The sequence below is a fragment of the Pituophis catenifer genome, unplaced genomic scaffold (assembly GCF_029215685.1).
Source record: "Pituophis catenifer annectens isolate HBS135680 unplaced genomic scaffold, rPitCat1.0.hap2 SCAF_2, whole genome shotgun sequence".
NCBI classification, from domain to species: Eukaryota; Metazoa; Chordata; class Lepidosauria; order Squamata; family Colubridae; genus Pituophis; species Pituophis catenifer.
This window is the reverse complement of record NW_027256882.1, coordinates 42,386,557-42,413,896: the sequence shown is the minus strand read 5'-3', so window position 1 is coordinate 42,413,896 and position 27,340 is coordinate 42,386,557. Positions and strand designations below refer to the sequence as shown.

The 27,340-nt window shown below is 40.1% G+C and overlaps 2 protein-coding genes across 3 annotated transcripts; both read right to left on the bottom strand.

Annotated features, from left to right (window-relative positions):
- Positions 1 to 1,447: 1,447 nt before the first annotated feature.
- Positions 1,448 to 9,263, bottom strand: RPS5 (ribosomal protein S5). 2 transcript variants are annotated; one of them, XM_070936753.1, is made up of 6 exons: positions 9,173 to 9,263; positions 7,363 to 7,468; positions 7,023 to 7,232; positions 2,960 to 3,088; positions 2,779 to 2,877; positions 1,448 to 1,569 (listed from the first exon to the last, which is right to left on the bottom strand). In XM_070936753.1, the coding sequence occupies exons 2-6, from the start codon at positions 7,465 to 7,467 to the stop codon at positions 1,501 to 1,503; spliced, it is 612 nt and encodes a 203-aa protein (XP_070792854.1). In that variant the 5' UTR covers position 7,468; positions 9,173 to 9,263; the 3' UTR covers positions 1,448 to 1,500. The 2 variants fall into 2 exon arrangements, with proteins under 2 accessions (XP_070792854.1, XP_070792856.1); XM_070936755.1 differs by having other exon boundaries at positions 9,154 to 9,231.
- A 4,165-nt stretch (positions 9,264 to 13,428) lies between these two features.
- TEKTL1 (tektin like 1) lies at positions 13,429 to 23,395 on the bottom strand. The gene is made up of 7 exons (XM_070933498.1): positions 22,841 to 23,395; positions 20,149 to 20,253; positions 18,164 to 18,362; positions 16,372 to 16,538; positions 15,183 to 15,278; positions 14,810 to 14,923; positions 13,429 to 13,629 (listed from the first exon to the last, which is right to left on the bottom strand). The coding sequence occupies exons 1-7, from the start codon at positions 23,393 to 23,395 to the stop codon at positions 13,429 to 13,431; spliced, it is 1,437 nt and encodes a 478-aa protein (XP_070789599.1).
- Between the last annotated feature and the right edge of the window lie 3,945 nt (positions 23,396 to 27,340).

Sequence of the window (27,340 nt, the reverse complement as noted above, 5' to 3'; positions counted from 1 at the left end):
TAACTAAGGGAAGAGAGACATAATTCATGAGTTCTACAAGGAATTATATGCAGAAGAGGGCAGCACTCTCAAAGAAAAAAGCATTTGATGTCTCCAAAAAGCCGACTTACCTAAAGTGTCAGAAGAAATAAGACTCATGCTGAACAAAGACAGAACACCTCTAGAATTAATAATGGGAATTAAAAGACAGAAAAATAACAAAACGGCAGGCCCGGATGGATTGCCTTCGGAGATATACAAAAATTTTCAAGATCCACTAAATTCCACTTTATTAGAAGTATTCAATGCAGTTCTGAGAGATGCAAAAATACCGGCCTCATGGGAGGAAGCAATCATCACCTTAATTCCAAAGGATAATTCGGATTTGACACTTGTTAGGAATTACAGACCCATATCTTTGTTAAATTTGGACTATAAGATAATTCATGGCTATTATGGCCGAAAGGTTAAAGAGATTCTTAGAGGACTTTATTCACAGTGACCATAATGGTTTCTTGCCAAGGAGGCAGATAAAAAATAAAATCAGAATCATACTAAACGTATTGGAATACTATGAGACCCATAATGAAAAGAAATTGGCTTAAATGTTTGTTGATGCACAAAAGGCCTTTGACAACGTCAAATGGGACTTCATGTCAAATCAATTAAAACTAATGAATTTGGGGAGAATTTCATAAATATGTTCAACGCAATTTACTCCACCCAAAAAGCCAAAGTAGTTGTTAATGGTGAAACGACAGAGTTTCAAAATTCAGAAAGGAACTAGGCAGGGATGCCCATTATCACAGTTATTGTTCGTTCTATCTCTAGAAGTACTCACTAGAATTATGCGAAATGACAAACAAATAAAAGGTCTGGAAATAAAAAAGGAAATCTTCAAGGTGCAAGCATTCATTGATGACCTTGTGTTCATTCTAGAAGACCCTTTACAATGAAAGGTTAATGGAGGTATTGGGCGAATATGGGGAAGTTGCAGGTTTGAGGGTGAACAAGGAAAAAACCAAAATTTTAGTCGAATGAGTAAAATGCAAGAAAAAGAATTGGCTGAGAAAATTAAAATACAGACAGTAAAGAAAGTGAGATACCTAGGTATCTATTTGACGTCAAGATGTGCTACACTGACAAAGATTGATTGATGTAGCACATGGACTTATTTTAAATCTAAGAAGTGAGCTAATCAGAGATGGTGCCAAACTACTAAAATTGTTTTTACCCGATGGCATGAAGGGAGAAATGACTTTTTTTCTTTGCCTTGTATTTTTCTGTCACATTTTTGTAGTTTATATATTGAATTTTATCAATTTATATCTCTTTAATAAAATTATTTGAAAAAGAAAAGAAAAAACCTCCAGATATCATGTCTTTTATAAACCGACCAGGCCATTCCCTCAAATCAAAGAAAAAGTCCCATCTGCTTCAACAAGTGAACTGCAACACAAAAAAAGTGTAACAGTATGAAAATGAGGATTTATTTGCTTTGGTTTCCAGGAACAACTCTTTTTAACGGTTGGACTTGGCCACACGCTCCAGCTCATCCTTCTTCTTGATGGCATAGGAGTTGGAGGAACCCTAGGAACAAGTACAGTTACAGTTTAAGCAACCACACATCCCATCTGACGTCACTGAAAACATCTATGTAAGTCTCTCCTTCTCTCCCATCCTCCAAACTCCTCAAGATAAATGGGAGGTATAGCAGTAGAGTGGTTTTCATGTACATGGCTGAAAAAGCCAGTCAGCTATCACCACACCAGAAACCTTTATGGTACCATTAACTGATTACATGCCAGACTTATGTTAACATAGTAGCCACTTGCCTTAACAATGTGGCTATGTTAACACGCTTGAGGGTCAGAAGATTAAGAGGATCTATGAGATGGAGGCTACCATATCGCTTGCTATTGGCCTCGGTGTCATCAATTTTTGGTTACTAATTTGTGTTTAGTTTTACTACTAGTATTAATTTATTTCTATTGAATTTTTAATTCTACCCAAATCATTTTATAAGATGGATGGCTATATATACCACAGAAATTGAGCAATAAAATAAATTTCACAATGTTAGAATTGTATTGACTTGCATTCTTTGTTTACTGCTAATGCTAGCAGGCTACTTGCAATGATAGCTATTTTTGCCAAACAATAAACAGTGAGGACTAGAATAAAGACAGGAAAGAATTGCTCTGCACCATAAAAATTAATGTTTAATCCAGCAAATATAACTTTAGGGGCATCATCCTATACTACAAGACAGGCAATCACAAAAACACTGGTGTCTTCTTAAATAGCTTTAAAGGTCACTAATAATTCTGGTGTTTTTGTTTGAAATACCACATAAGATTGTTATTCTTGTTATTTAAATCTCTTAACACTTGAGGATACTATAAAAAGATTCCAGGAAATTATTTCATCTTAAGGGTCATTTTGCCACCTCTATATTATTGAATATATTATTAACATATTATATAATAAAATTAATAATAATAATAATAATAATAATAATAATAATAATAATAATAATAATAATTATTATTATTATTATTATTATTCACAGGTCCAACCCCAAGTAAACAAAATGTGCACTGCTGCTGTGAGATGCAACTTAGCACCACTGCACTTGGGCTCCTGCTGGGTTTTCCAGAGGACTTTGTTGAAATGTCTCAGATAAGCTAATGTAAATACTCTTTTAAGATTTATATATTTGATTCCTAGGTCTGTGGTCTCTTAAGCCATCTTCTCCACAGCTCAACTCAGCTCAGCTCTCCATTCTTTCGTTCTTACCTTTGCTGCATTTATCAGCTCATCTGCTAGGCACTCAGCTATGGTCTTTATGTTTCGGAAGGCAGCTTCACGTGCCCCGGTGCAAAGTAACCAAATAGCCTATATGAAGACATAGGAGATATGTTCACAAAATAGTCAGCCGAGTCTACATCAATCTACCCCTCTTGATAAATACCCCTACCTGATTGACACGACGCAGTGGTGACACATCAACAGCCTGCCTCCTCACTGTGCCAGCACGACCAATACGGGTAGAGTCTTCACGAGGGCCACTGTTGATGATGGCATTCACCAGGACTTGGAGGGGATTCTGGAACAAAAATCAAGCAAGGTTTAAACTACATCCAAACCAAGTCTGGGAAAGGATTAAAGAGCCAATGTTTCTCAAAAAATAGCCCAAAATGTTAAATATTTTACAGTTTCCAGAAGAGCACACTGCACATAATGATTAACGCTTAAATAATCTGCATATCTAAATTTGAATCTTTACCTTTTAATTGTTTTAATTGAAGTGAGATTTTAACAAAAAGTAAACAAAATTCAAAGATATAATCATGACTGTAACTAATTTTATGCTACTATACTTGCCATTATTGAAATCTCTCTAAAACTGCAAGGGCAAAAAAAGTGAGGTGACAGACAATATTTATGTATGGGGAATTCTCCAATTGTATCTTTAGTTGTACACGTAGTCCTTGATTTATGAGCATAATTGAACCCAAAATTTCTGTTGCTAAGTGAGACATTTGAGAAGTGAGTTTTGCCCCATTTTACGACTTTTCTTGCCACAGTTGTTAAGTGAGTCACTGGAGTTGTTAAGTTAGTAGACCTGGCTATTACTAACTTTAGCTCTATTCTCCAATATTATAGTTTCCTACTTGTATTAAGGGGCACACAAGTGTAACTTTTAGTTTCCAAAAGGCAGAGATAGTTTAAAAAAAACAACAACAGCCGGAGTTGCAAATATTATTTCACCAATATAAGAAATAGTAGTAATACTAGAATGATTTTGTGTCTGTGTAGTTTCTAGAATCTTGCTCAACTGAGTATGAATAAATATTTATCCTGAAACTAACCAAGCAGAAATAACTACACCATCCAACTCTCTATGCCCACTCACACAGTCCTCAACCCAGAAAAATTGTGCACTGGTTATAAAATACTTTTGTAACAATCACTTTGCAGCAACTGCTCTGAAGAAAGCAAAAGGAATCAAATTGACTTTCCTAAAACACACCCTATAAGGAGCACTATATCCAGAGATGACTTAGTCTGATTACAATTTGTGAACATCATGGAGATGAAACTGTTGTGGCCAAAATAAGCCTATAAACACCTGGTAGCTTTCCTAAAGCCCATTTCTTTAGTCCTGAATAAGTGCAAAAAGGGCAATTTATTTCTGACAGTGTTCAATGACTGGAGATCAATAATGCTTTTTGTTGTAAGGCTTTTCCAATTTCCTCAGCAAGGCTATGTAATTAATTTTGAAGACATTAAAAAATCCTAGCATATTATAGATATTGCCTTTGATTAACTACTCTGCACAAGATAGTTTGATAAAACAGTTGCAGAGTAAGTGGTTTCAATTTGTCTACAGCAAAACAGCAATGGTGAACTAGTTCTCTGATCAATATTATTATATACGGTCTAGATTTAATGATGTATTAAAGATTTGCCTGAAATTATTCCCTATATGTAACTGCTATGTTTTTATTGTTCCCGTCTCCCTATCCTGGAGGTTTCCACCACTCTTAAATTTTCTGTACATATTAAAACATATAAAAAGAGAAAGGTATTAAAGAAAGTCAAAACTTAATATGTAAATACCAATTTTGTTTTGTGTGTTTTTAGTTCATTCCTCCCAGGAGTTTAACAGTGGAGATCTCTCCCCAAATTATATTTTTGGGCCTTCAGAAAGTGTTAAGACTTGGTTCTGCCAATTAGCACAGGAGTTGAAGTGTTAGGCAGCCCTGGGGATGGTTGCTGTCTTAAAAGTGTTTTTTCCATGTTTTAAAAACTTTTTAATACTGTTTTTAACTTTTTTTTTTTAATTTGATTTATATGCCGCCCTTCTCCGGAGACTCAGGGCAGCTTACAATGTGCTAAGCAATAGCCTTCATCCTTTTGTATATTTATACAAAGTCAGCTTATTGCCCCCACAACTGGGTCCTCAATTTACCTACCTTAGAAAGGATGGAAGGCTGAGTCAACCTTGAGCCTTGGAGAGATTCGAACCTGCAGTAATTGCAGGCAGCTGGTCTTAATAACAGGGTGCTTTAGACCACTGTACTACCAAGGCTCAACTTTCTTACTTATGCTTTTATATTTTGTGATGTTTTTACTGTAAGCTGCCCTGAGTCCCTTAGATAAAATGGGCTGCATTAAAATGTTATGAATAAATAAAATGTTCAAAAGCTGATTAGTCATAATTCCCTTTCTAATTGCTAGCCCAATCCAGATGATACTGGGGGAACTCCAGAAACCTGCAATTATCTCTATAAAATCAGTGGCTACCAAATCAGAGCAGCACTAAGCAAGTAACATCATTTGATGCTGATCTGTGTCTAACTTTTTAGAAATGCTTTTATTTACTTTATGACATAACAGAAGTCTGAGGCTGCTTGCCACCAAATATTCATGAGGCTCAACCAGCAAAATCTTGCCTTGACCCTCTCTTCTATTTTTCATATAGCAGTTCCCTAGCACCAACTTTTTGCAGGCCATAACAACAAAGCAACTATCAGCCCTATGAGGCAGACCAGACCAAGGAATAAACTCCACAGAAGACAAAAGACTACTTTTACAGATAGTTCTCATTTAGATTGCCTGGTACAGTGACCTGCTGCAGTTATGACAGTGATGAAAAACTAACTTTGGAACCAACACATTTACAATATTTGCAGGTTTGTAAAGCAAAGGAAAGCTGAAATAAGATCATAAGCAAGAGTTTCACTTAGCAACCGTTTTGCTTAGCAATAGTTGCCAGCCTCATTGCAGTTTCTAAACAAGGACCACCTACATGTAGATTGATAACGTAATTTCCAAGTATGATGTGCTTCCCCTTCTTTTTTATACTTGTGTGAATTAAGGATGTCTCAGATGTTTGCATACTTTTTCCAAATGCCCTAAACTTAATCTATTTTCTCATTCTCATCTCTTTGGACTGGTTCTCCTCAGTCTCTCTCTTATGGCCGTCCTCTTTGCTTTTTACAATAATGGACTGCATTATATTAAGATAGCAACCATCTTATTTGTCTGCCTCTTATAATGTTAATGTTCGTTTGTCTAGAATTTTGAGTGAAAAAGATTAAGATTAGATACCTTTTCCAACAGCAATACATTCTAGGTATGGAGTTTCTTAGCATTATACAAGGATCTCTAGCCTAAGCAACTACTCTTCACACCAGGCAGGAAGGAGCAACAACATGTACATTTAATAGCGAACATTTTCTATAGGATTTAAGACCAAACATTTAAACACCATCTGAACTTTAAACAAACCTGCTATGTCAATAGAGCACTAAATATTGTGAGAAAGACAATGTTTAATAGCTTATTAACAAAGCAGGATTTGTTTAAAATTCAGATGATGTATTTTTACTGAGGCCAAATCTATTTCTATTTAAAGATGTAGCACAAATAGATGTTAAATTATGTATTACTCAGGAATAAATCCTTGAAAATACTGTGGGTATATTGATTTTTATGGTTTACTTCTCTTAGATCAGGGCTGTTAAATCTATTTTGGGCTGAAGAGCAAACCTCTTTTGAATACATCAATGAGAAGACAGTTTAACAGCTAAGTAGGGACAAAAGCAAAAGTAGTATTTTTCCCCTTTGGTTCCATTAAAACATTTAGTTTAGTGACAACTTTCAGAGCGGCTTCGAGTATTTGCAAGCAATTGGGCTTCAGGATGCACTCTGCTATCCAAGATTGATAAACTGTTTGCAGCATCTCTATTTCATAAATTAAAAATTATTCAAGTGAAACTTTACTCTTTAATGGGAATTGTAATGGGCTTCAAAAGTAGACTTAAGAAAATGACCAAACACAATACCTGTCTATCAAATGTACTCTATCAGGCCTGTAATTCCAACTACATGGCTTATGCCTCATTCATACTATAGCTATTTATTTCTAGTAAGTATGACTTCATCTCTCCTTCTCTTGCCCCCCACTTCAAGTAATTTATTTCAGTTATCCTGCTCCATGTCTCAACATAGTCTTTTCTCCCCATGCTTACCTCTCCTGTGAGCAGATGGATGATCTCAAAAGCATGCTTAATGATGCGCACAGTCATGAGCTTCTTGCCGTTGTTGCGCCCATGCATCATCATGGAGTTGGTGAGGCGCTCCACAATTGGGCACTGGGCCTTACGGAAGCGCTTAGCAGCATAGCGCCCAGCACTGTGGGGCAAATATTTAGCATATTTCTCCTTCACAGCAATGTAATCCTACAAAAACACAAATAAAGAGCCATGCATTAGGATAAATATAAGAATAAAACTTTTTTTCCAGCCAGAAAACAAACCACTCTGCAGTTTTTGTCTTCCAAAATTCCATCTGTAACTTCTGTTTTCATACCTGCAGGGAGATATCGCTGATTTGAACATCATCTGTGCTCCACTTTCCAAACAGCTTGATATCAGGGGTCTCTGCCACAGCAGGGGCTGTCTCCCAGTCAGTCATTCTAGATACAAATATAAAAAGCAATTAAATCCTGAATCGGCCTTCTTCAATAGCTTGTTCCTCACTCCCAATATTGACTTTCTGGATAGACAACGTCAGGCAACTCTACTCATGCTATGCAAATTAGTTCAATTATCTTTTCATAATATGGAAGTATTTAGTTGTGAAGAAACGTAATCGCACAGCTCTAATTCATAACCAATACTAATGATGTAGACAAGCTATCAGAAAGAATCCAAATGGCCTGTAATTCCCACGAACCTACAAAAACGTGATGCAGTACATGCTCGTTCTTTAAGAGTTAGGTGCCAGACTACAAGTCCCATTACACCCATATTTCAAGGCTAATTGTAGTTGTAAGCTATATTTACAAATATATTACTATTACATTCCCTCTTTCCAAATTCAGGCTTATCGGATGATCTAAATCTTGATAGCAATGTGGTGGGTTATTACCAGAAGGAGCATACATTCTATAAATTTTGGAGGCTGTGGTTGACTCTGTTTATATGAATTAGCTGGAGGGACAAGTGAACAGGAATGTGAAGAAAAAGCTTGGGGGGGGGAATGGAAAATGGCCTACTGTATAAAGCAGAGGTCTTCAAACTTGGCAGCTTTAAGACTTGTGGACTTCAACTCCCAGCATAGCTGGCTGGAGAATTCTGGGAGTTGAAGTCCATAAGTCTTAAAGCTGCCAAGTTTGAAGACCCCTGGTATAAAGGGACAGGAGGGTTGGGTCATAAAATACCAACACACCCGTAAGTAAAACATCTGCGCACTTTCCGCCGTGCCCTCAAAACATTCCTGTTTCAGCAGGCCGGCCTGGCCTAACTTTCCCTTTATATTGCTTTTGATTTTATTTTAAACTGGGATGTCTTGAATTATCTAGGACCAGAGTGTTTAGTATATTTTAATTGGTTTTTTTATTAACGTTTGTATCGTTCGCTGTTCACCGCCCTGAGTCCCTCAGGAATAGGGCGGTATATAAATTTAATAAATAAATAAATAATAAATAAATAAAACGAAGAGCAATGCAGAATCACAAGCTGAAAATGAGGGGAATCATCACAGCAGCTGAAATAAGTGGGAGGAAAAACCTCACGAGATACAACCTGCTTCGCTCTCAAAAGTCTCTCTCTCTCAAAACGGCTATACTTGGAGCACCGTAACTTTTTAAAAAATGGATCATTTCTCCCTTCAGGAAAGTTCATTTCAGAAATTAGGAGGCGCCAAAAATTACATTCTCCTCCCCCCCCTCCCCCCCAAAAAGAAAAGTTCACTGGTCAAATAAAGATGTGAAGCCCGACCTTCCCTTTCCTCTCCCTACTGTACTCTCTACTGGCTCAGGACTACAACTCCCATTTCAGTCAGCACGACCACGTTGGAGCCATGAAGTCCCAGCATATTGGAAGGGTGCAGGGTTATAGAGGGCTGACCGGCCTACAAAGCCCGCCTCAGAATAATTGCCGTTGCTTTATTGTGTCATATTTTATTTTATTTTATTCAGGGATTGAATGTTAATGCCGCCGTGTCTTTCTCCGCTTTGCCGGATCACGTGCTCTGCCTCATTTCTCAACGGATTCTGTCCACCCAACCACCCCCAGGCTTTTCCCTCAGAGCTTCTCCTTACTCCCAACCCTCGGACCAAACAGGATCCCGCCGCCGCTCGCGGAGGTAAAAGCTCACATGGAGACGCTCCCCTCACCTCCCCGTGCGCCGCTCGCTGGCTCAGGCAGAAAAGGGCCACACGCGGGGTTTCTCGGAGACTTATCCAGGGGCTACCGGCTTCCGGCGTGTTTGCGCATGCGCTTCATCCTCACTCCGGGGCGCCATTCGGGTCCGAAGAAATCGTCGCATGGTTTAGACGTTCTTTAGCGCATGCGGAGTTGGTCCTTCCGAGTCGTGACAGAGGTAGTGAGGGGTTTGCGGACGAAAGCGGCCTTGATAACTTTGTCATGATAATGATATCATCATCATCATCATCATTATTATTATTATATACACAAAAATGACTGTACACAGCAAACGAGCTAACCATGCTGGATTTCATATCACAAATCACTACTACTACTACTACTACTACTACTACTACTACTATTATTATTATTATTATTATTATTATTATTATTATTATTATTATTATTATTATTATTATTATTATTATTTTATTCATTAAAAATGAAACTCAACTGGACATTTAAAAATGTGTCACAAATACCATTGACTGGTGCTAATGGTTGATACGGGTTGCTGCCAGCATCCTAGGTATCAACCAAGTACCTTCTTAAGATGTACGATGTTCCAAGTAGCACAGTTTTTTACAGTTCCGCTGGTGTTATTGCAGGAAGCTGCAATTTCTTTTAAGTGTTTTGTGAAATTCTTGGACATGGTACCAAGTGCCCTGATGACAATGGGATGATGATGATGATGATTGAGGCAGTTTGCTTTTCGCCTTCAGCCTTTCCTCGTTATCAGTTTTATTTCTCTGTAATTGAACTGCTTGTTAGGTCATCCCGAAGGTGCTTTTTTAGGAGGCAACTGGACTTTCTTGCTTTCTTTTGAAGACGTTTCGCTTCTCATCCAAGAAGCTTCATCAGCTCTGAAAAAGGTGCCAGATTCAGCCAGAGCTGAAGAAGCTTCTTGGATGAGAAGCGAAACATCTTCAAAGAAAAGCCAGAAAGCTCAGTTGCCTCTTGGAAAAAAAAAGTACCTTTGGGGCAACTATGACCTAGATAACTTGAGAATCTCCATAAACATTCGGCTACCTGATTTGGGTTGCAAAACTCCAGATGCCCAGTAGGTGGAATCAAGAGAAACAAAGACTACTAACATTGGGTTGCATCTCGGCCAGATTTTTGAACCCGGATCTGGGGACCCTAATGTCCTCTTTTTTTCTTTATAAATGTTGGCAAGAGATATCTTGCATGTGAAAATCTCTTTTGTGCAGGTGCATTTAGATCAGCTTCCCTCGCTTTGTTTACTCAAACTAGGTGGAGCATAATCTGTTTATTTAAGTGAAGGTAAACTGCCTTTACTTTCCACTTTATTTATTCATTAATTCATTCAAACTGTGGGCCCACCTATCTCATTAACAAGTGATTCTGGGCAATGAACAATCAAATAAGTTACCATGACTGCGAAATGTAAACTACGTACAGCAGATAAAGAAACTGCTATAATCCATGAGTGTTGTCACAGCCAGGAGATGGGACACTTTGGGGTCTCATGCCTGGATACATAACCAAGCCTTTTTAGGATCTTATGAAAGGCCAGCAACTCAAGGGTGTCCTAATCCCCGGAGGGAGGATGTTCCATAAGGCAAGTGCTACTTGCACATTGCAAAAAGCACATTTCCTGGGCCCTGCCATTTCCTGAGTAACAGGACCCAGGCAGCCCATCCTGCCAGATTAGATTGGTTGGTAGGAACAACTGGGAAAAGACAGTCCCCCAGATAATCTGGTCCATAGCCATAAACTTTAAAGATGGCAACTAGCACATTGAATTGTACCCGGAAGCACAGGCAACCACTACAACACACAGAATAGTGTCAAGTAATCAACACCATTTACTATACGTGCAGCAGCGTTCCATATGTTCTTCAAGGGCAGCCCCATGTAGAGTGCATTGCAGTAATCCAGAGGAGAGGTCACAAAGGTCATGAGTGACAGTGAGAAGAGTTGGAGGACTTCTCTAGAGGAAAGACCTGAATGATTCTGCTCCTTTAACACTTTTGTGAGAGAATCTCCCTTCAAGTGGCGCTTGTACGAATAACATCTGCTTTAGTACCTTCTTCACAAAAATTAATGCTGAAGAACTATTTGATATGTCTCAACATCTTAATCAAAGTTAAGCTTTAAAGGCTTAAATCTGAGTACAGATTGTCCCCAGAGTCCACACAGTTCTCCCAATGAACCCTGGCAACACCAAATCACCACCATATAATTTATTTCAGTAACTTAAACTATTGCAATATGCAGAGGCATTACAGAAACAATTGTAGCTTTTGGAATTATGTAAAAAAAATCCCCATATACAGAGACATGACATAGTTTCACATCAGTATTTTGCTGCTCTGAAGGTTTAAGAGAAGATAGCTTCGATATATTATTCCCTGCAATCACCAAGACCAGAATCTAGATAGCTCCTAAAAGCTAATGCATTGCATTTGAGGTATAAAACTTTATGAGTTCAACTTCTGGTGGGAAGTTTGAATCACACAGAATAACATTATCTACTACTGTGAATTCCCAATGAGGACCCAAACTAGCTGTGTAAGTGCCTGCCTCCTGGCAGTGAGTATAAAGGTATCTCTCTGGTACTATGTATATATTAAAAACAGGTCCAGGGCAGCTGGTCGAGAGAGGTTCTGCTGAAAAAACTATTGTGCTAGTTATGTGGATACTTGGCTTGAATAGAAAATACAGATCATATCACAAAAATACTAAAACAATAGGTTTAGTAATTTTATGGTGCTTAAAAATGTCCTCAAGACTGTTTCATATAGTGGTTAAGGCACCAGGCTAGAAACTAAGACATCATGAGTTCTAGTCCCAGTTTAGGCATGAAAGCCAACTGGGTGACTTTGGGCCAGCTCCGTCTCAGCCCAGCTCACTTCACAAGGTCGCTTTTGTTATCGGAAAAATAGGAGGAAGAAGGAATATAAAGTATGTTCGCCACTTTGAGTTGTTTATAAAAAAAATAATAAAAGTAAGATATAAATAAAAATTAACAGGTCGGTTTGATTTCTCATTCTTACATATGGTGGGGCTGCAGTATATCAGGTCAAAGAACCTCCATTCAATGAAGAAAAGATTCTGAAATCAGAAGTTACAGTATCCAGGGAGAGTTAACACCTTATATGTCTTAAGTATGGTATAACAAATACAAGAATGCGCCTATTAAAAAGAAGATACCTCACTAGTGGACTTGGATCTCTGTTTTTTTTTTTTCTTTTTCCAGAAAATCAAAATTAATTCCTAAATTAGGAGAGAAGAAATTGGTCTCCTGCAGGAAAGTATTAAGAACCTCAAACACAATACATTGACTTTGAATGATCCCTTCCAGTTCTCTGATTCTGTGTATTGTACGCTCAGTATTTAGCACAAAAGTTTTGCTACTATACATAAATTTGGATTTAGTAATTAGGTTTACAATCAGAGGTGGGTTTCAGCAGGTTCTGACCAGTTCTGGAGAACCGGTAGCGGAAACTTTGAGTAGTTTGGAGAACCGGTAGTAAAAATTCTGACTGTCTCCGCCCCAATCTATTCTCTGCCTCCCAAGACCCAACTGATTGGGAGGAAATGGGGATTTTACAGTATCCTTCCCCTGCCACGCCCACCAAGCCACGCCCACAGAACCAGTATTAAAAAATTTTGAAACCCAACACTGTTTACAATAGGAGAAAACAGTAACAGTGACCTTCGTTTGACTGAATTATCTCCTGCCTTTGTTGCAGGAGCTAGATAGCATACCCAGTGCTTCCTCCTCCATATTCTCTCACAACTGACCTGTGAGCAGTGGTGGGATTCAAATAATTTAACAACTGGTTCTCTGCCCTAATGATTTCTTCCAACAACCAGTTCACCAAACTGCTGAGAAAGTTAACAACCGGTTCTCCCGAAGTGGTGCGAACTGGCTGAATCCCACCACTGCCTGTGAGATAAGTAAAACTCAGAGAGACTGAATAGCCCAAAGGCACCCAGTGAGCTTCCGTAACTATTAGTGGATTTGAACCTGAGTCTCCCCACTACCTTAACCTCTACTACCTTAACTTCTACACCATGTTCTACATTAAGCAGCCATATATTCCCTTCTATTTTAGGAACAAGTTAGACCATTTTGAATTTAGTATTCCATTGTATTATCACTGCCCATCAAATATTTTTCCCTCCTTAACTAGAAAGAAGTTGACGACTATAAATATCCAGGTTTTATTTTAGGGCTCATTAATTGCCAGACTTCCTAGGTATAGACCAGTTGAAAAATCTCATTCATGTTGGTGCGTGGATGCATACGGCGCTGCCGCAGCCGTTTAATACTACCATCAACATCATAGCCTGTTTGCTTGTTGTGAATGCATTCGTGCAAGTACTTCTGAGTGGCTTTTAGATGTTGGATATCCATGGCCGTATCTTCCATGCTGCGATTTAACTGTGCAGTGGACTGGATTAAAAAAACAACAACAGGAGAGAGGAAAAAGTAAGCAAGGGTTTGCAAGCCCGAGAAGACGTATTTGCAAATCAGTTTTGTATCGACAGAGTTAACTTGCATCACAATGAGGTGTACAATTAATTCAACAGAAGAGAATATTTGTAGCTCAGGGTTGAATTGTGAGGGGTCCTTGGTGCTCTCTGAGCTTGGTTGTTTTCTTGCAGACATTTCATTACCTATCTAGGTAACATCATCAGAGGGAGTGGGGTTTGCTTTCTGTTTATATGCAAGTGGTTTGCCCTGTCAGTCTTGGTGGGAGTGTTCTTGGCAATTCCTTGATTAGGCTGTTGTTTACTCTTTGATTGCTTGGCAGTTCCTCATTTGGGATCTTGTTTGCTGCTTGACTGTTGGTTTGGTGTTAATCCTGGTGTTAAACTCTGATTATCTGGGTGTTGACTGCTGTTGAGGTGTTTTAATCAAGGAACTATAAAAAAAACTTCCAACAGTGACGGGGCAAGCCACTTATATATAAACAGAGAGCAAACCACACTCCCTTCTAGCACTGATGATGTAACCTATTTGGATAACGAAATGTCTGCAAGAAAACCACCAAGAAGAGGGTCTCCTCAGGTTGCCATCGGCCAAGTTATGTCGGCTGGCGACACCCAGGGGGAGGGCCTTCTCTGTGGGAGCCCCAGCCCTGTGGAATGAACTGCCCCCGGAAATTCGTAAGATCTCCGACCTCTGGGTATTTCGCTGTGCACTGAAGACCCTGTTGTTCCGCCAGGCCGGGCTATCAATATAACAATTTTAAATTGGGGTATTTTAAATTTTGGGGGTTTTAAATTCAGCTGAATTTATTTAATAATTTTAAATTTTTAATTGATGTTTGTCTTGTGTTTTTAAATAGGCTGTACACCACCCTGAGTCCTTCGGGAGAAGGGCAGTATAGAAATAAAATTATACTTATACTTATAAGAGAGCACCAAGTATCCCGCAGATAATTCAGTTTAGCATTTTACAGCATAAACACTGCAAGTCCCACTGACCAAAGTAGAACAATTAAGCACACCTGCTAAAAATGGCTTAATTGCTGTTTTGAGAAACTTCCTCTATTTTCTGCCCGGGCCAAAATTCATGGTCTGGAAGACTGCATTATACATCCTACACAAAGACTGTAATATACCCTTACCTGCTTGACGATTGTAGCTTCAGGCAATTGTGTCCCCACATGTCTCTGATACGTCTGCACCATTGGCCTTGTCAGCTTTTCCCGTGTCTCCAGGTACTTCATACTCTCAGGGCCCTGTATATATAAATTCAAAGCAAAGGTGGATTCTAATGGATAGAAAGGCAACTCTTTTCCAATCAAACTCCAGCTAATCCAGCCAGATAAATATTTTAAATAAATACTGTGTTTCATAGTTTTAATTTTTGATTGGGAGTTACCCAGAGTTGGTTGAAAGATGGGCAGCTATATAAATGTTTTAAATAAATAATCAGAGTTGGAGTGGGCTAAGAGAGAGAATTACAGCACTGGGGGCTCCCAGCCCTTCATATCTCACCAGGGTCAATCCACGAGTGATACGCATCTCATGCTGGAAACGTTGGCAGCGGTGTAGAGTACTGCGTGTCCCTCCCAGGGTTATATCTAATTTTTCCTGGAAGGGAGAGAGAGTAAAAGAATAATTGAATCAGGTTGATCAAACATGCTAAATTTCCAGTGGTGAAATGTAAAATTTGATATTACTGATTTGGTGGGCGTGGCTTGGTGGTGGTGGGGGTAATGTGACTGGGTGGACGTGGCCAACTTTTTTTTTTACTTTTACTTTAAAAAAAAGTAAAAACTTTTTTTACTTTTCAGAACATTAAAATGTAAAAGGCGAAAGATTTATACGATCTGAAGAGAAACCAGAGTATATAAAACTCTATATGTATTATATTACTCTCTGCAATTCTATCCATATTGCTATATTTTTTTCTGTAATTTTTAATAACTTTCAATAAAAATTAAAAAAAAAACATTAAAATGCTTTTAAAAGGCTCTGACGATCCCAGCTGAGTTGCCTGATTGTCAGAGGCTTTTGTTTTCTTTTAAAAGCATTTTTTTTTTTTTGCTTTAAAAGGAAAAAAAGCCTCTGACGATCAGGCAACTCAGCTGGGATCGTCAGAGCCTTTTAAAAGCATTTTTTTTACAACCTCTTCAGAAGCACCAAAAACTGGAAGAGCAGCTCCCCGGTGCACACCTGCGGTAGTGCTGGAAACCGGAAGAGCAGCTCCTCGGTGCACATGCACACGCCGGGAAGCTGAGCTTCCAGTTTCTGGCACGCGAAGTCCAGCTGGCCAGCGTGCATGCACGTGCTGGAAACCAGAAGCTCAGCTTCCAGTTGCGCGCATGTGCGCCAGGGAGCTGCTTTTCTGGTTTCCGGTGCTCCCACATGCGCAAAGATCAGCTGTCCAGCGTTCATGTGCGCGCCAGAACCCAGAAGAGCAAGGGGCGATGGGTGATGGCCGACATGCCCGGAGAGATGGCTCTGCATGCCATTTCCGGCACACGTGCCATAGGTTCACCATCATGGAGATGTGACAAAAAACAGTGTGTGTGTAGTCTGACTTTACATTAGACCACTTCCATTTTGTAATCATTTAGTTTTATTAAAGTTTGTATTTGTTATCTCAGAATTTGCTTGCTTTTTGGGCAGATCAGTGGATTGATTGATTGTCTATGTTAAAGCAGATCTATCAGGGCATTACCTTATGGCCAAGAGTCTCCTCCATCTTGCCTTGCAATCTGTTCTCAATGGCGTCGTGCACAGTATTACGGGTGTCCTGTGCTTCTCTGATAGTTTTTTGTAACTGAAGCATCACTTCTTTGGTGAGAGTAGTAAGATGCCGGGCATCTTCTAGAGCTCCTGCACACTCTGGAGAATAGCAGTAATGAAACGAAGAGGAAATAAAGAGTTCTTTTCAAATCTGCTTTGCTTGTTGAATGTAGCTTACGATTCAAGTCAGCTTTCGTTCCTTTTTTTGTCAGTGTAATAGGCAAGGATAGGCCATTCGTGAAAAAAAATCTACTCTTGTTTAATTGAAGTTTCTCCTATGTTGCTTGTGCTGTTTACCTCTAAATCATAGAATTGGACTAAAAGGCTGAGCCTCTGGATTGACATCATTACCATTTGCAAGTTCCTAAATCTACTTGCAATTCTTTCTCAGGAAAGAATTCTAGAATCTTGAATATGCCAACAACTCTTGGGCCAGCTAGATTAACCCAATTAAAAATGAGTGCATCCCTAATATAATACCGTACATCTATCTGGAAATTTGGTTTGAGAAGAGAATATCATCTCTTCGTTTTGGTTTTATCTTTGCCTCTCACTTCTTTCTTTTTTGTGAATTTGAGGAGATGGAAATAACAATAAGGGTTTAAAAGTGGAAAGGAGAGGCTGCAGTTGTGAGGTTTCTCCTTATCAGATGATCCAATGATGAGAACAAATGCTCTAGCCCGCTGCCTCATCTGTGAAGGAAAGCACTTAATCTGAGAGCATACGGGGCTGACTTCGAGGGACGTTCATCTTTTCAGTGTCTGGATAGGCACCAAGCTCCTTAACTGCAGAGCATGATTGGAGAAAAAAAGATTTATCCCAACTTTCCTTAATTGGTTTTAATGCCAAAAATTGAGGGCTAGAGCACAGAATCTAGAGATTTGAGATAAATCCTGTAGCCCTTCTTTATTAATTAGCTCATTAATCTTGCTAATTTTCTTGAAGCGTTGAATTTCTTTTTGTCAGGCTGTCATCTTAGCAAACCTTTCCTACCGGCTGATTGTTTTTGCCTTTGAATCTCTGTACAGATTGCCACAGCCTCTTTGCTTTGTGTGAGATGCTGTAGCAGCTACACACCATTTGAGGATTCTGATGAGTTCTTATAAAGGTCTCAAGAGGTGTACCTTAGTTGCCTGTGGAACTGCTGAGAAATTCTAGAAAAAAGTAATCCAAGAGCCTATAAATTTTTCTCACTTTATGAAGGGATAGGCAGACAAATTTGTCTGCAATATATATTTATATATCCAAATCAGTGGTGAAATCCAAATTTATTTACTACCGGTTCGGTGGGTGTGGCTTGGTGGGCGTGATGTGGCTTGGTGGGCGTGGCAGGGAAAGTCTATTGCAAAATCTCCATTCCCACCCCACTCTGGGACCAGCCAGAGGTGGTATTTGCCGATTCTTCGAACTACTCAAAATTTCCGCTACCAAGTCCTCCAGAACCTGCTGGATTTCACCCCTGATCCAAATGTACCGTAGAAGCCTTTTCTTCAACAGGTAACAAATTCTCACTGGTACAGTTCGTTTCTTGAAATGCCACTGATACGATAGGGGAAATTTTTTTTGCTAATATGTGAAATGCATTTAACTGTTTCTTCCTTTGTATTATTACTTGATAACCAGTAAGCCATGTCAAACTATCAAATATCAAACTATGTACCAGCCCTGAGCTCTCTAAGGATTTATTTCTGTACACACACACCCCCAAAAGTTACAGTAATTACCTGGTGTGAATGGTCCCACGGGGTTTGGAATTGGGGTTTCATTTCGCTCCACCCAGGGGGATGAAGGCCGGTCCAGGCCAAGCCAGGAATCACGCCCAGCCTCTAAGAGAACCATGCGCAGAGGCTGGGGCACCAGGTCGAGGACACGGCCACGTTCGCCACACAGGGTGTTGAGGGTTTCCCTACATGCACCTAGTTGCTGCAAGAAATTGGGTGCTGATAATGAAGAAACCAAAGATGAAACAACCACTTTTATTCAGCCTGCTAGGCTTATAACTAGGCTTAGATATAAGCCTAGCACGGTTCTCTTCCACTTGGCCCCAAAGTTAAGAAAAGAAGCCCTGTCTCTGATTTAGCTGACACCAGCAATGATTTGGCTTCTCTCCTCAGTAAACTGTCTTCTGCAGCGGCAGTTTCACTTTTCCAACAAAGCTCCTCAGCCATTAATAGATGGCAAGCAGAGGATTTTAAAAATTCACCATTTCTAAAACTGATCAGGAAGATGGCATGATCATATTAATCCAATTCTCAGTACCATTGCGTTAGTAATAGTTATAGGTAGCTCTCGACTTACAACTGCAACTGAGCCCAATGCAATGTTTCTGGTGCTAAGTGAGATAGGTAAGTGAGTTTTGCCCCATTTTTGCCCCTCTTTTTTGGACTGTTGCCTTCTGGCAGAAGGTACAGAACAATTAAAACTCGGGCCACACGTTTTCTGAATAGTTTTTATCCCAGAGCTATAATTAAACTCAACCATGTACTAAAGGGCCAACATCAGTGAGCTGTTGGACAGCATTACTTGGTCTGTTGTGTGGATGTTTGGGTGGTTTAGGGGTGGGGAATTTGTGGTGGGTGGAGGGGTGTTTGGGGATCGTTATGTGTGTTGGACTTGGTCTTTGGGTGTTAAGTGAATTTCGTTGTATGGGTATATTGTGTATACACGAACAACAACAATAAAGTTGTTATTATTGTTGTTGTTGTTTTATGACCTTTCTTGCCACAGGTTTCAAGTGAATCCCTGCAGTTGTTAAGTTAGTAACACAGTGATTGTGAATCTGGCTTTCCCATTGGCTTTGCTTGTCAGAAAATCATAAATGGAACCTGACCCCAGGACATTGCAGCCGTCATAAATATAAGTCAGTTGCCAAGCATCTGAATTTGGATCATGATTGAACATGGGGATGCTGCAACAATCGTACGGGTGAAAAACAGCCATAAGTCACGTTTTCCAATGCCATTGTAGCAATAGCCCTAGCACTAGCACTTAGATTTATATAGCGCTTCACAGTGCTTTACAGCCCTCTCTAAGCGGCTTACAGAGTCAACCTATTGCCCCCAACAATCTGGCTCCTCATTTTACTGATCTCGGAAGGATGGAAGGCTGAGTCAACCTTGAGCCGGTGAGAATCGAACCACCAAACTGCTGGCAGTCACCAAAAGTAGCCTGCAGTACTGTATTCTAACCACTGCACCACCATGGCTCTTGTAACTTTGTAACTGTAACTTTGAATGGTCACTAAACAAACTTGTAAGTTGATGAGGCTCCTACATGATAAGCCAAGGATAAGAAAGCCTGAAAATCTGAAATAGTTAAATTGTATTTAGCTTCAGTCCTTACAGATAGCTGACCCAGCTAAGTTGTGTTTTAGGAGCACCCCTGCCTGCTCTAAGCCAAACAAGGAACAGTCCCTTTGCTTTGCCATTCCACACAGCCATAAGTTTGCTAACTATAAACTTAACTGTGTCATCCCACCAGTTATGATTCTCAGTTCCATATAAAATAATTGTTCAGAATTTCATCTCTCAAGATCTGGTTTTCAATCTCTGAGGTACAGAGGATTGCAGATTTTGAAAAAAGTAATTTCGTTAACTCTTTCCCATGAAATACACAAATCTTGGACAAATCTAAAGCCTCCCTATATTTCCTGCTTTGATTATTTCATCTGTCAATAGCCAGTATCCACAATTAAAGTTTAATTCCTTACCTTAAGATGATCTCCTGACCAGGCCATCATGTCCTGCAGTTTGATTTTCAGTTTCGTAAATTCCTCCTTTTCCCATTTCATGAGTGCATCTACTTTGTCAGAGATCTACATGCCAGAAGGGAAATATTTATTTGCTTGTTTGCTTGTTTGTCAAGTTTATATAGCCACCCATTTCACAAAAGGTGATATGCGATAAAATCAATAATTAAAATAGTCTTAAATAACCACTAAAAACAATTAGATGTAAATATAAATAAGATTGTCAGAGAATGCATCAGAATCTGGCACATTAAATAATCAGTTCAAAAAAAACGTGCAGTCATTGGGCATAACCTCCAGGACAAGAATGGTTGATATAGTAAATTAAACTGTGTGTGTCAGGATACACAAATAGAAGAGTAGAAAAAAAAAACATTCCTAAAATAAAATCAGACGAAATGAGCACCTTGCTGATTACTATTCCAATTTTAAAGGGGGTGGGGTCTTTATTATTTTTCTTTTCACTATCTCCATCTATATATTGTATTTCTACTATGTTTAATTTATGGAAGTCGGTATCTGTGATAATGGAGAAAGCTGGAAAGTGTCTTATAAAAGCTTTAGACAGAAGATTATCATCATATAACAGAAAGTTTATTCAATTAAATGGTTTCAAGAAAGCACATTTTCATTCAGTCATTCACATTGCTACAGGATCTCAAGATGATGCTCACAAATTCAGAAGGTTATAAAAATTAAAGAAATCCATGGAAATTAACTCTTGTCACAATAGTAGCTCAGATGATTAAATACAACATCTGTGTTCAATATAACTGCCATTAACAGATATTGGAAACAGATAGGAAATATTAGCCAGTTCATCAGAAAAAAAGTTTATTCATGATTATTTAGATGTGCCATGCCAAGAACACAATATTTTTGCACATACACTCTTTAAAAAAAACCAGCAAAATAATTTCCTTGTACTAATACTGAGTGCTTGAGTGCTTACTATTCTCCTAGGCCAGGGGTCTGCAACCTTAAAACACTCAAAAGAGCCATTTGGACCCGTTTCCCCCAGAAAAGAAAACACGGGAGCCACAAAACCCTTCCTGTGCCTAACTATTTCTTGAGTGGCCACAAAACTAGCATATGTAGTTGAATTAAATGTTCTGTTTTCTTCTGAAACTTTTCTTTTCTTGGATTTATCCATGGTTGGCCTATCGGGGGTTGAAAAGCTCAGTAAATTGCATGCCAGCGGGTGTCACACATTAGCGGTTGTGTTGCATATTTTGAATGACAGGGAGCCGCAGCAGAGGGGTGAAAGAGCCACATGCGGCTCCAGAGCTGCAGGTTGCTGACCCCTGTCCTAGGTGATATTGATCCAGTTCATTTTTCTGAGCTATGAGTAGTTGAATCATGGTTTGCCCAACCAATGAGCTACGTTCATACAATGCCACAACTCCAGTTTACAATTTAAAATAGCTGAATTGATTCTGAACTAAGGTGGAATCAAGCAAGCAATATTATATGATGTTACTGTGATAGGTGAACATCATTACTGCTACTGATCACCTTAAAAAAGAAGATCAGCGTTTAAGAAACTGATATTTGTAATATATTAAGAAGAATGACCATGAGTGAGTCTCTGGTACTCACTAGCATGTAATGTATGGCTGTGAGAGTAGGACCACAAGGAAGGCTGAGCGCCAAAGAACTGATGCTTTCAAATTGAGGTGTTGGGAGAAAAGTCTTGAGAGTCCCTTGGACTCCAGAGAGATCAAATCAGTGAATCCTGAAGGAAATCAACCCTGACTGTTCTTTGGAAGGACAGATACTCAAGCTGAAGCTCAAGTACTTTGGCCACCAAATCAGAAGAGAGGACTCATTGGAAAAGATGTTGGGAAAGACTGAAGGCAAAAGGGAGAAGGGGATGGCAGAAGATGAGATGGTTAGATAGTGTCATCAATGCAGTGAACATGAATTTGGGCAAGCTCCAGGAGACAGTGGAGGATAGGGTGACCTGGCGTGTTGTGGTACCTGGGCTCACAAAGAGTTGGCTACGGCTTAGTGACTGAACAACTACAACAACAAGCCAAGGAAGGAGATCAGTGGTGAGTTCCTCCCAGTTTCGCCCGGTTCCGCCGAGCCAGTAGTGGTGACGATATGATGTCACCGAACCGGTTCTGCCCACCCATCCACCCGCATTATTCTTACCTTTTATTTGGACCCACCCCCAATCTATTGCTGCTCCTGAGTCCCAGCTGATTGGCTAGAGGGAAAAACACTGTTTAAACTCTTGCCACAGGGCTTCAAAGGGCCGCCCTACAGCTGATCAGTGTTAAAAGAAAACAAATGAGTAGACCGGTGCCTGCAAAAATAAATGGATAGACCGGTGCCTGCAAAAACAAATAGGTAGACCGGTGCCTGCAAAAATAAATGGATAGACCGGTGCCTGCAAAAACAAATAGGTAGACCGGTGCCTGCAAAAATAAATGGGTAGACCAGTGCCTCCAAAAACAAATGAGTAGACTGGTACAGCTCTGTAAGCAGTTAAAAGCCTGGTAGACCAGTACCTCTGCTAAATCCTAAAGAATTGTCACATGACCATCAAGCCATGCCCACAAAATAAGCCACGCCCATAGAACCAGTAGTAAAAAATTTTAGAACCCACCCCTGAAGGAGATGGATTTGATAAGAATGCAGATCTCACCTTTTCTGTTTCTGCCCGGTGCTCTCGGATGGCTTTGCTCTGCTTGTTGGTCATGAGGCCCTGGCGGATTTTATCCAACATGGCATCCAGTTGCTGCCGTATACGCATTATTCCCTTGAACTGCTCGTTGATTTCAATAAGAGCCTGGCGCAGGCGACTTACTACTAGGCGTGTCTCCCTGAAGTACTGAGCCACGTATTCATTGTTCTTTGTGTTGCTATAGTCCCGGGAGCAAGGCAAGGTTAACTTGCAAACCCAAGGGGGTGGCTTCATTTTGCATTTCCATAGAGTCACCCCTGGTCCCTCCGGGGGTTTTCTCTTCACCTCTCCAGAATCCGAGACATCTATCTTGAATTTCCAGGAGTCAACCTTCAGCTTGCGCTCATATGGTGTTTCCTCAGCCTGGCCGGGGACTTTGGCAGGACGCCACAGTTCGAGAGCGTCCTTGCCGCATCTCTTTGTCAATGTAGAGGCTTCGTGTACTGTTGTACGTGTGTCCTTGTGCCACTTCTCAGCACCTACCTGACCTATCAGCAGGTGAGCAGGAGGTCCCATGACTGCAGTTGAAGTCCTGGGGCTGTCAGGGAAGAGGAGTAAATGTTACAAATTTAGCAGGAAAGGATTCCACACCAAGTGCATGAAGTGGGCAGATGAGGCATTCAAGGTCATGGAAAGGAATTGCAATCAGCGGCATAATGATCTGAAATGGGAAAGAAGGAAACCAAACTTTGGCACGCTGACCTTTTCCCCTGATAAAATATAGGGTGTCTTAGGATAAGTCGCGAAGCCAGGCCCTCAACACAAAACTCCCAATAGAAGACAATATATGTAGCTCAGGATTCAACTGTGAGCACTTGGTACTCTCTGTGTTCAGTGCACTGATGATATTACCTAGTCAGGTCATGAAATGTCTGCAAGCAGACAACCAAACTCATTCTCAAAATTGGAATATATATTCCAAGGAATATATCCCAAGGAGCACCCATGGGATCACCTGTCATTGCTAACCTCTACATGGAACACTTTGAAACCCAAGCTCAAGAAAAATCAGATCACAAACCGAAACTCTGGCTCAGATACGTAGACGACACCTTCATAATCTGGCCACACGGGAAAGAAAAACTGGACAACTTCTTCACACACCTCAACAGCCTACACCCCAAAATACAGTTCACCATGGAAACAGAAGCTAACAACCAACTTCCCTTCCTGGATGTCTTAGACTACAAGAAATCCAATGGCTCCCTAGGACACACCATCTACCAGAAGAAAACACACACGAACCGCTATCTGCACGCACTCTCACACCACCACCCAGCACAGATCAACTCCGTAGCCAAGACACTCATCTCCAGAACAAAACGCTTAGCTGACGAACAACACCTAAAAACCGAACTACACACTCTCACTAACATACTAACATCCAATGGATTCCAAAGAAATCAGATCACCAACCTAATCCAAAAAGAAACCCCCACTAAAACCCAAGACAGAGAACAAGAAAACGGCAAAGCCCTCCTCCCATACATAAAAGGCACCACAGACAGAATCAGCAAGATCCTCCACAAACACAACATCAAGACAGCATTCTGCACAAACTGAAAAATATCCACCATCCTAAGAAACCCCAAAGACAAAATTGAGTTAGAAAATCAAGGAGTATATGAAATCCCTTGCACCGCTTGCCCCACCACATACATCGGACAAACCAACAGAAGAATAAGTGCACACATTGAAGAACACAAGAACTCAGTTAGAAAAGAGGAACCAACTTCTTCCCTGGTCCAACACCTCAAAACCACAGGACATGATATTGACTTTAAAAAGACCAGAACTATCGCCAAAACTGAACACTTTAACAACAGAATAATCAGAGAAGCCATCGAGATAGAAAAACGTCCACACAGCATGAATAAACGAGATGATACCTCCTGCCTGCCAGCCATTTGGAAACCCGCCCTTATTGACAAACGAGTCCCTAACACAAAGAATGACACCAGACCCACACTCACGAGAGCCACACAGGATGTAACCACCACACATCCATGCAGAAAGCAGACTCAAACCCACACTGATGATCAGGCATGACCACGGACCAGAAGTCAGACCACAGCTGCATCATTAGCCACTTTAAACCCCTCCAATCCATACATGAAGCAGACTGACACCCAACATGAAGAGATGGCATGGCCACGAACACGAAGCCAAACAACAGCAACACAGCTCACCAGCTCAAATCCCCCTGCTACTCAGACTAACCCGAGCACAACCAAGCCCCCACCTAAACAGAACACACACCCAGCAAAATCAGAGCACAGCCAAACCCCCAACCAATCAGAACACACCTCCACCCAATCAGAACACAGCCAAGCTCCCACCCAATCAGTTCACACCCCCACTGGCAGTTAAAAGAAAGAAACAGCTGCGATCACACACATTGCTCCTAGAAGCACGAAGCTGAGAACACCAGGCTGAAGATGACGAATGAGACTTCATTGAAACGTTGCCAAGACACCTCCAATTTTACGCGGGAGAAAACCCGAATAACCAAAGACCTATATATATATATATATATATACATACATATATATACATACAGAATACCAGCACCAGATTTGAAATACCAACGGCAGTTAGTGCCAAAAGACTACTGACATAAGCCTGATGATGGCAGATGGGATTCTGTTGAAACGTCGCTTCTACCCTTTTAGGGATATATCCACAATTACACGGGAAGAAACCCGAAATATTAACTATACACATATATATGTATGTATATATATATATATATATATATATATATATATATATATATATATATATATGCCGCCCTTCTCTGGAGACTCAGAGCGGCTTACAATGCGTTAAGCAATCGCCTTCATACTTTTGTATATACCTGCTTAGTAGGGCTTTTTGGGGCCCCCTGAGCGGTGTTCTTTTTTATACAAAGTCAGCTTATTACCCCCACAAACCGGGTCCTCATTTTACCTACCTCGAAAGGATGGAAGGCTGAGTCAACCTTGAGCCTGGTGAGATTTGAACTTGCAGTAATTGCAGACAGCTGGTGCTTGTTAACAGCACTTAGTCTGCTGCGCCACCAAGGCTCTTCATCCTCAAGTCCATCTCTATTTTAATATTTGCAGATGTTTCCTTGATTTGTGATTGTGGCTTTGACAATGTGGGAATATTGACATTTCAGAGAAGTTACTTTTTTGGTATCGGAATCTGAGCTAGGTAAACTTATTTGGAGGGCCCAGAAAGTGACTGGATGGGAATAGAACAATCAACTTTTCAGATATTAAAAGTTCAGTTTTTAATATGTTACAGTCAGGAAAGGAATTCAAATTCTAATCTTCATAGGGTAGCCAATAGCCTAGGTTATTCAAATTCTTCCTATAATTTGCTCTATTTCATATGCTGTTCTTTCCTAAACACTCATTGCTATCAGTCCAATTGTTCTTAAACATTTCATCACTTGTCTGTTTCTTCACTCCCTCCTCAGTTTCTAGAATTGGTATAATCACTTACACTTTGAAGAATTTATTGCTTCCTCAGCTGCTGCGGCTTCTTTTTTAAACTATTGCAGATATAATTTTTGCTTCTTGCTCAAAGCTACAGTTCTGCTACATTTACAAAATTCTTCGTAACTTGGTTGGTTGGATGGAAATATATGTACATTCAGCTATAAGCCTGCTATAGACATGCATACTCTTTATCAGGATGACCTGAATGTAATTTATTTTTCTGCTTGATCAATGAGCTAGCAAATAAGGAGAGCAAATTAAGAGTTGGCCAGAGGGAGACTCCAATAAACTCCAAGCAGTGTGGAGAACAAAAGAAGCTTCTCAGCGATTTGCAAGGTGGATGTAATCCTTGTCCTCTTGCTCAACTACACCTGTTGGAACTAAAAGCTTGTGTCCTTATTGGAGAAAGTCGAAGGCTTAGGGGCTTAGTTTCTATGCTGCAATATGTCAGAATTGCAGAACATGAGAATGTCTTCAATAGGACAGGTGGTGCTTCTTAGGAGGGGCAAAAGAGTGAGTCCCATGGAAAGGCAAACAAGTGAAGCATACGACCCTGAGGAGTCAGAAAATCAGGAAGTATTCAGGCCCAACTGAGCTCAGCAATTGACATGAAGCTCTTGCTGTAGAAGATCATTCTTTACCCCCTGACCAAATTTGACCAATCTCAGCCTGGGTCTATTTCAAATCGCCACAGCCAACTCGCAGCAGGACAACTCAGTGTGGGACAAGTGTTACACTAATACTGAAGAAATGGTAGAATAGAATCATTAAAGAAAGGATGAAAAAAGAGGGACAAAATGAAATGTGAATGACAGCAATTAAAATAATTTTTAATTATTTTAAATAATTAAATTGAATTGTTGTATTGTCCCGTGGAAAGTTGGCCGTGGCGAGTTGATCATAGCAAGTTGGCAGCGGTGATTTGGCTACAGCAAGTTGGCCCATTCCACCCAGCTTCCCATAAAAAGTTAGAAGA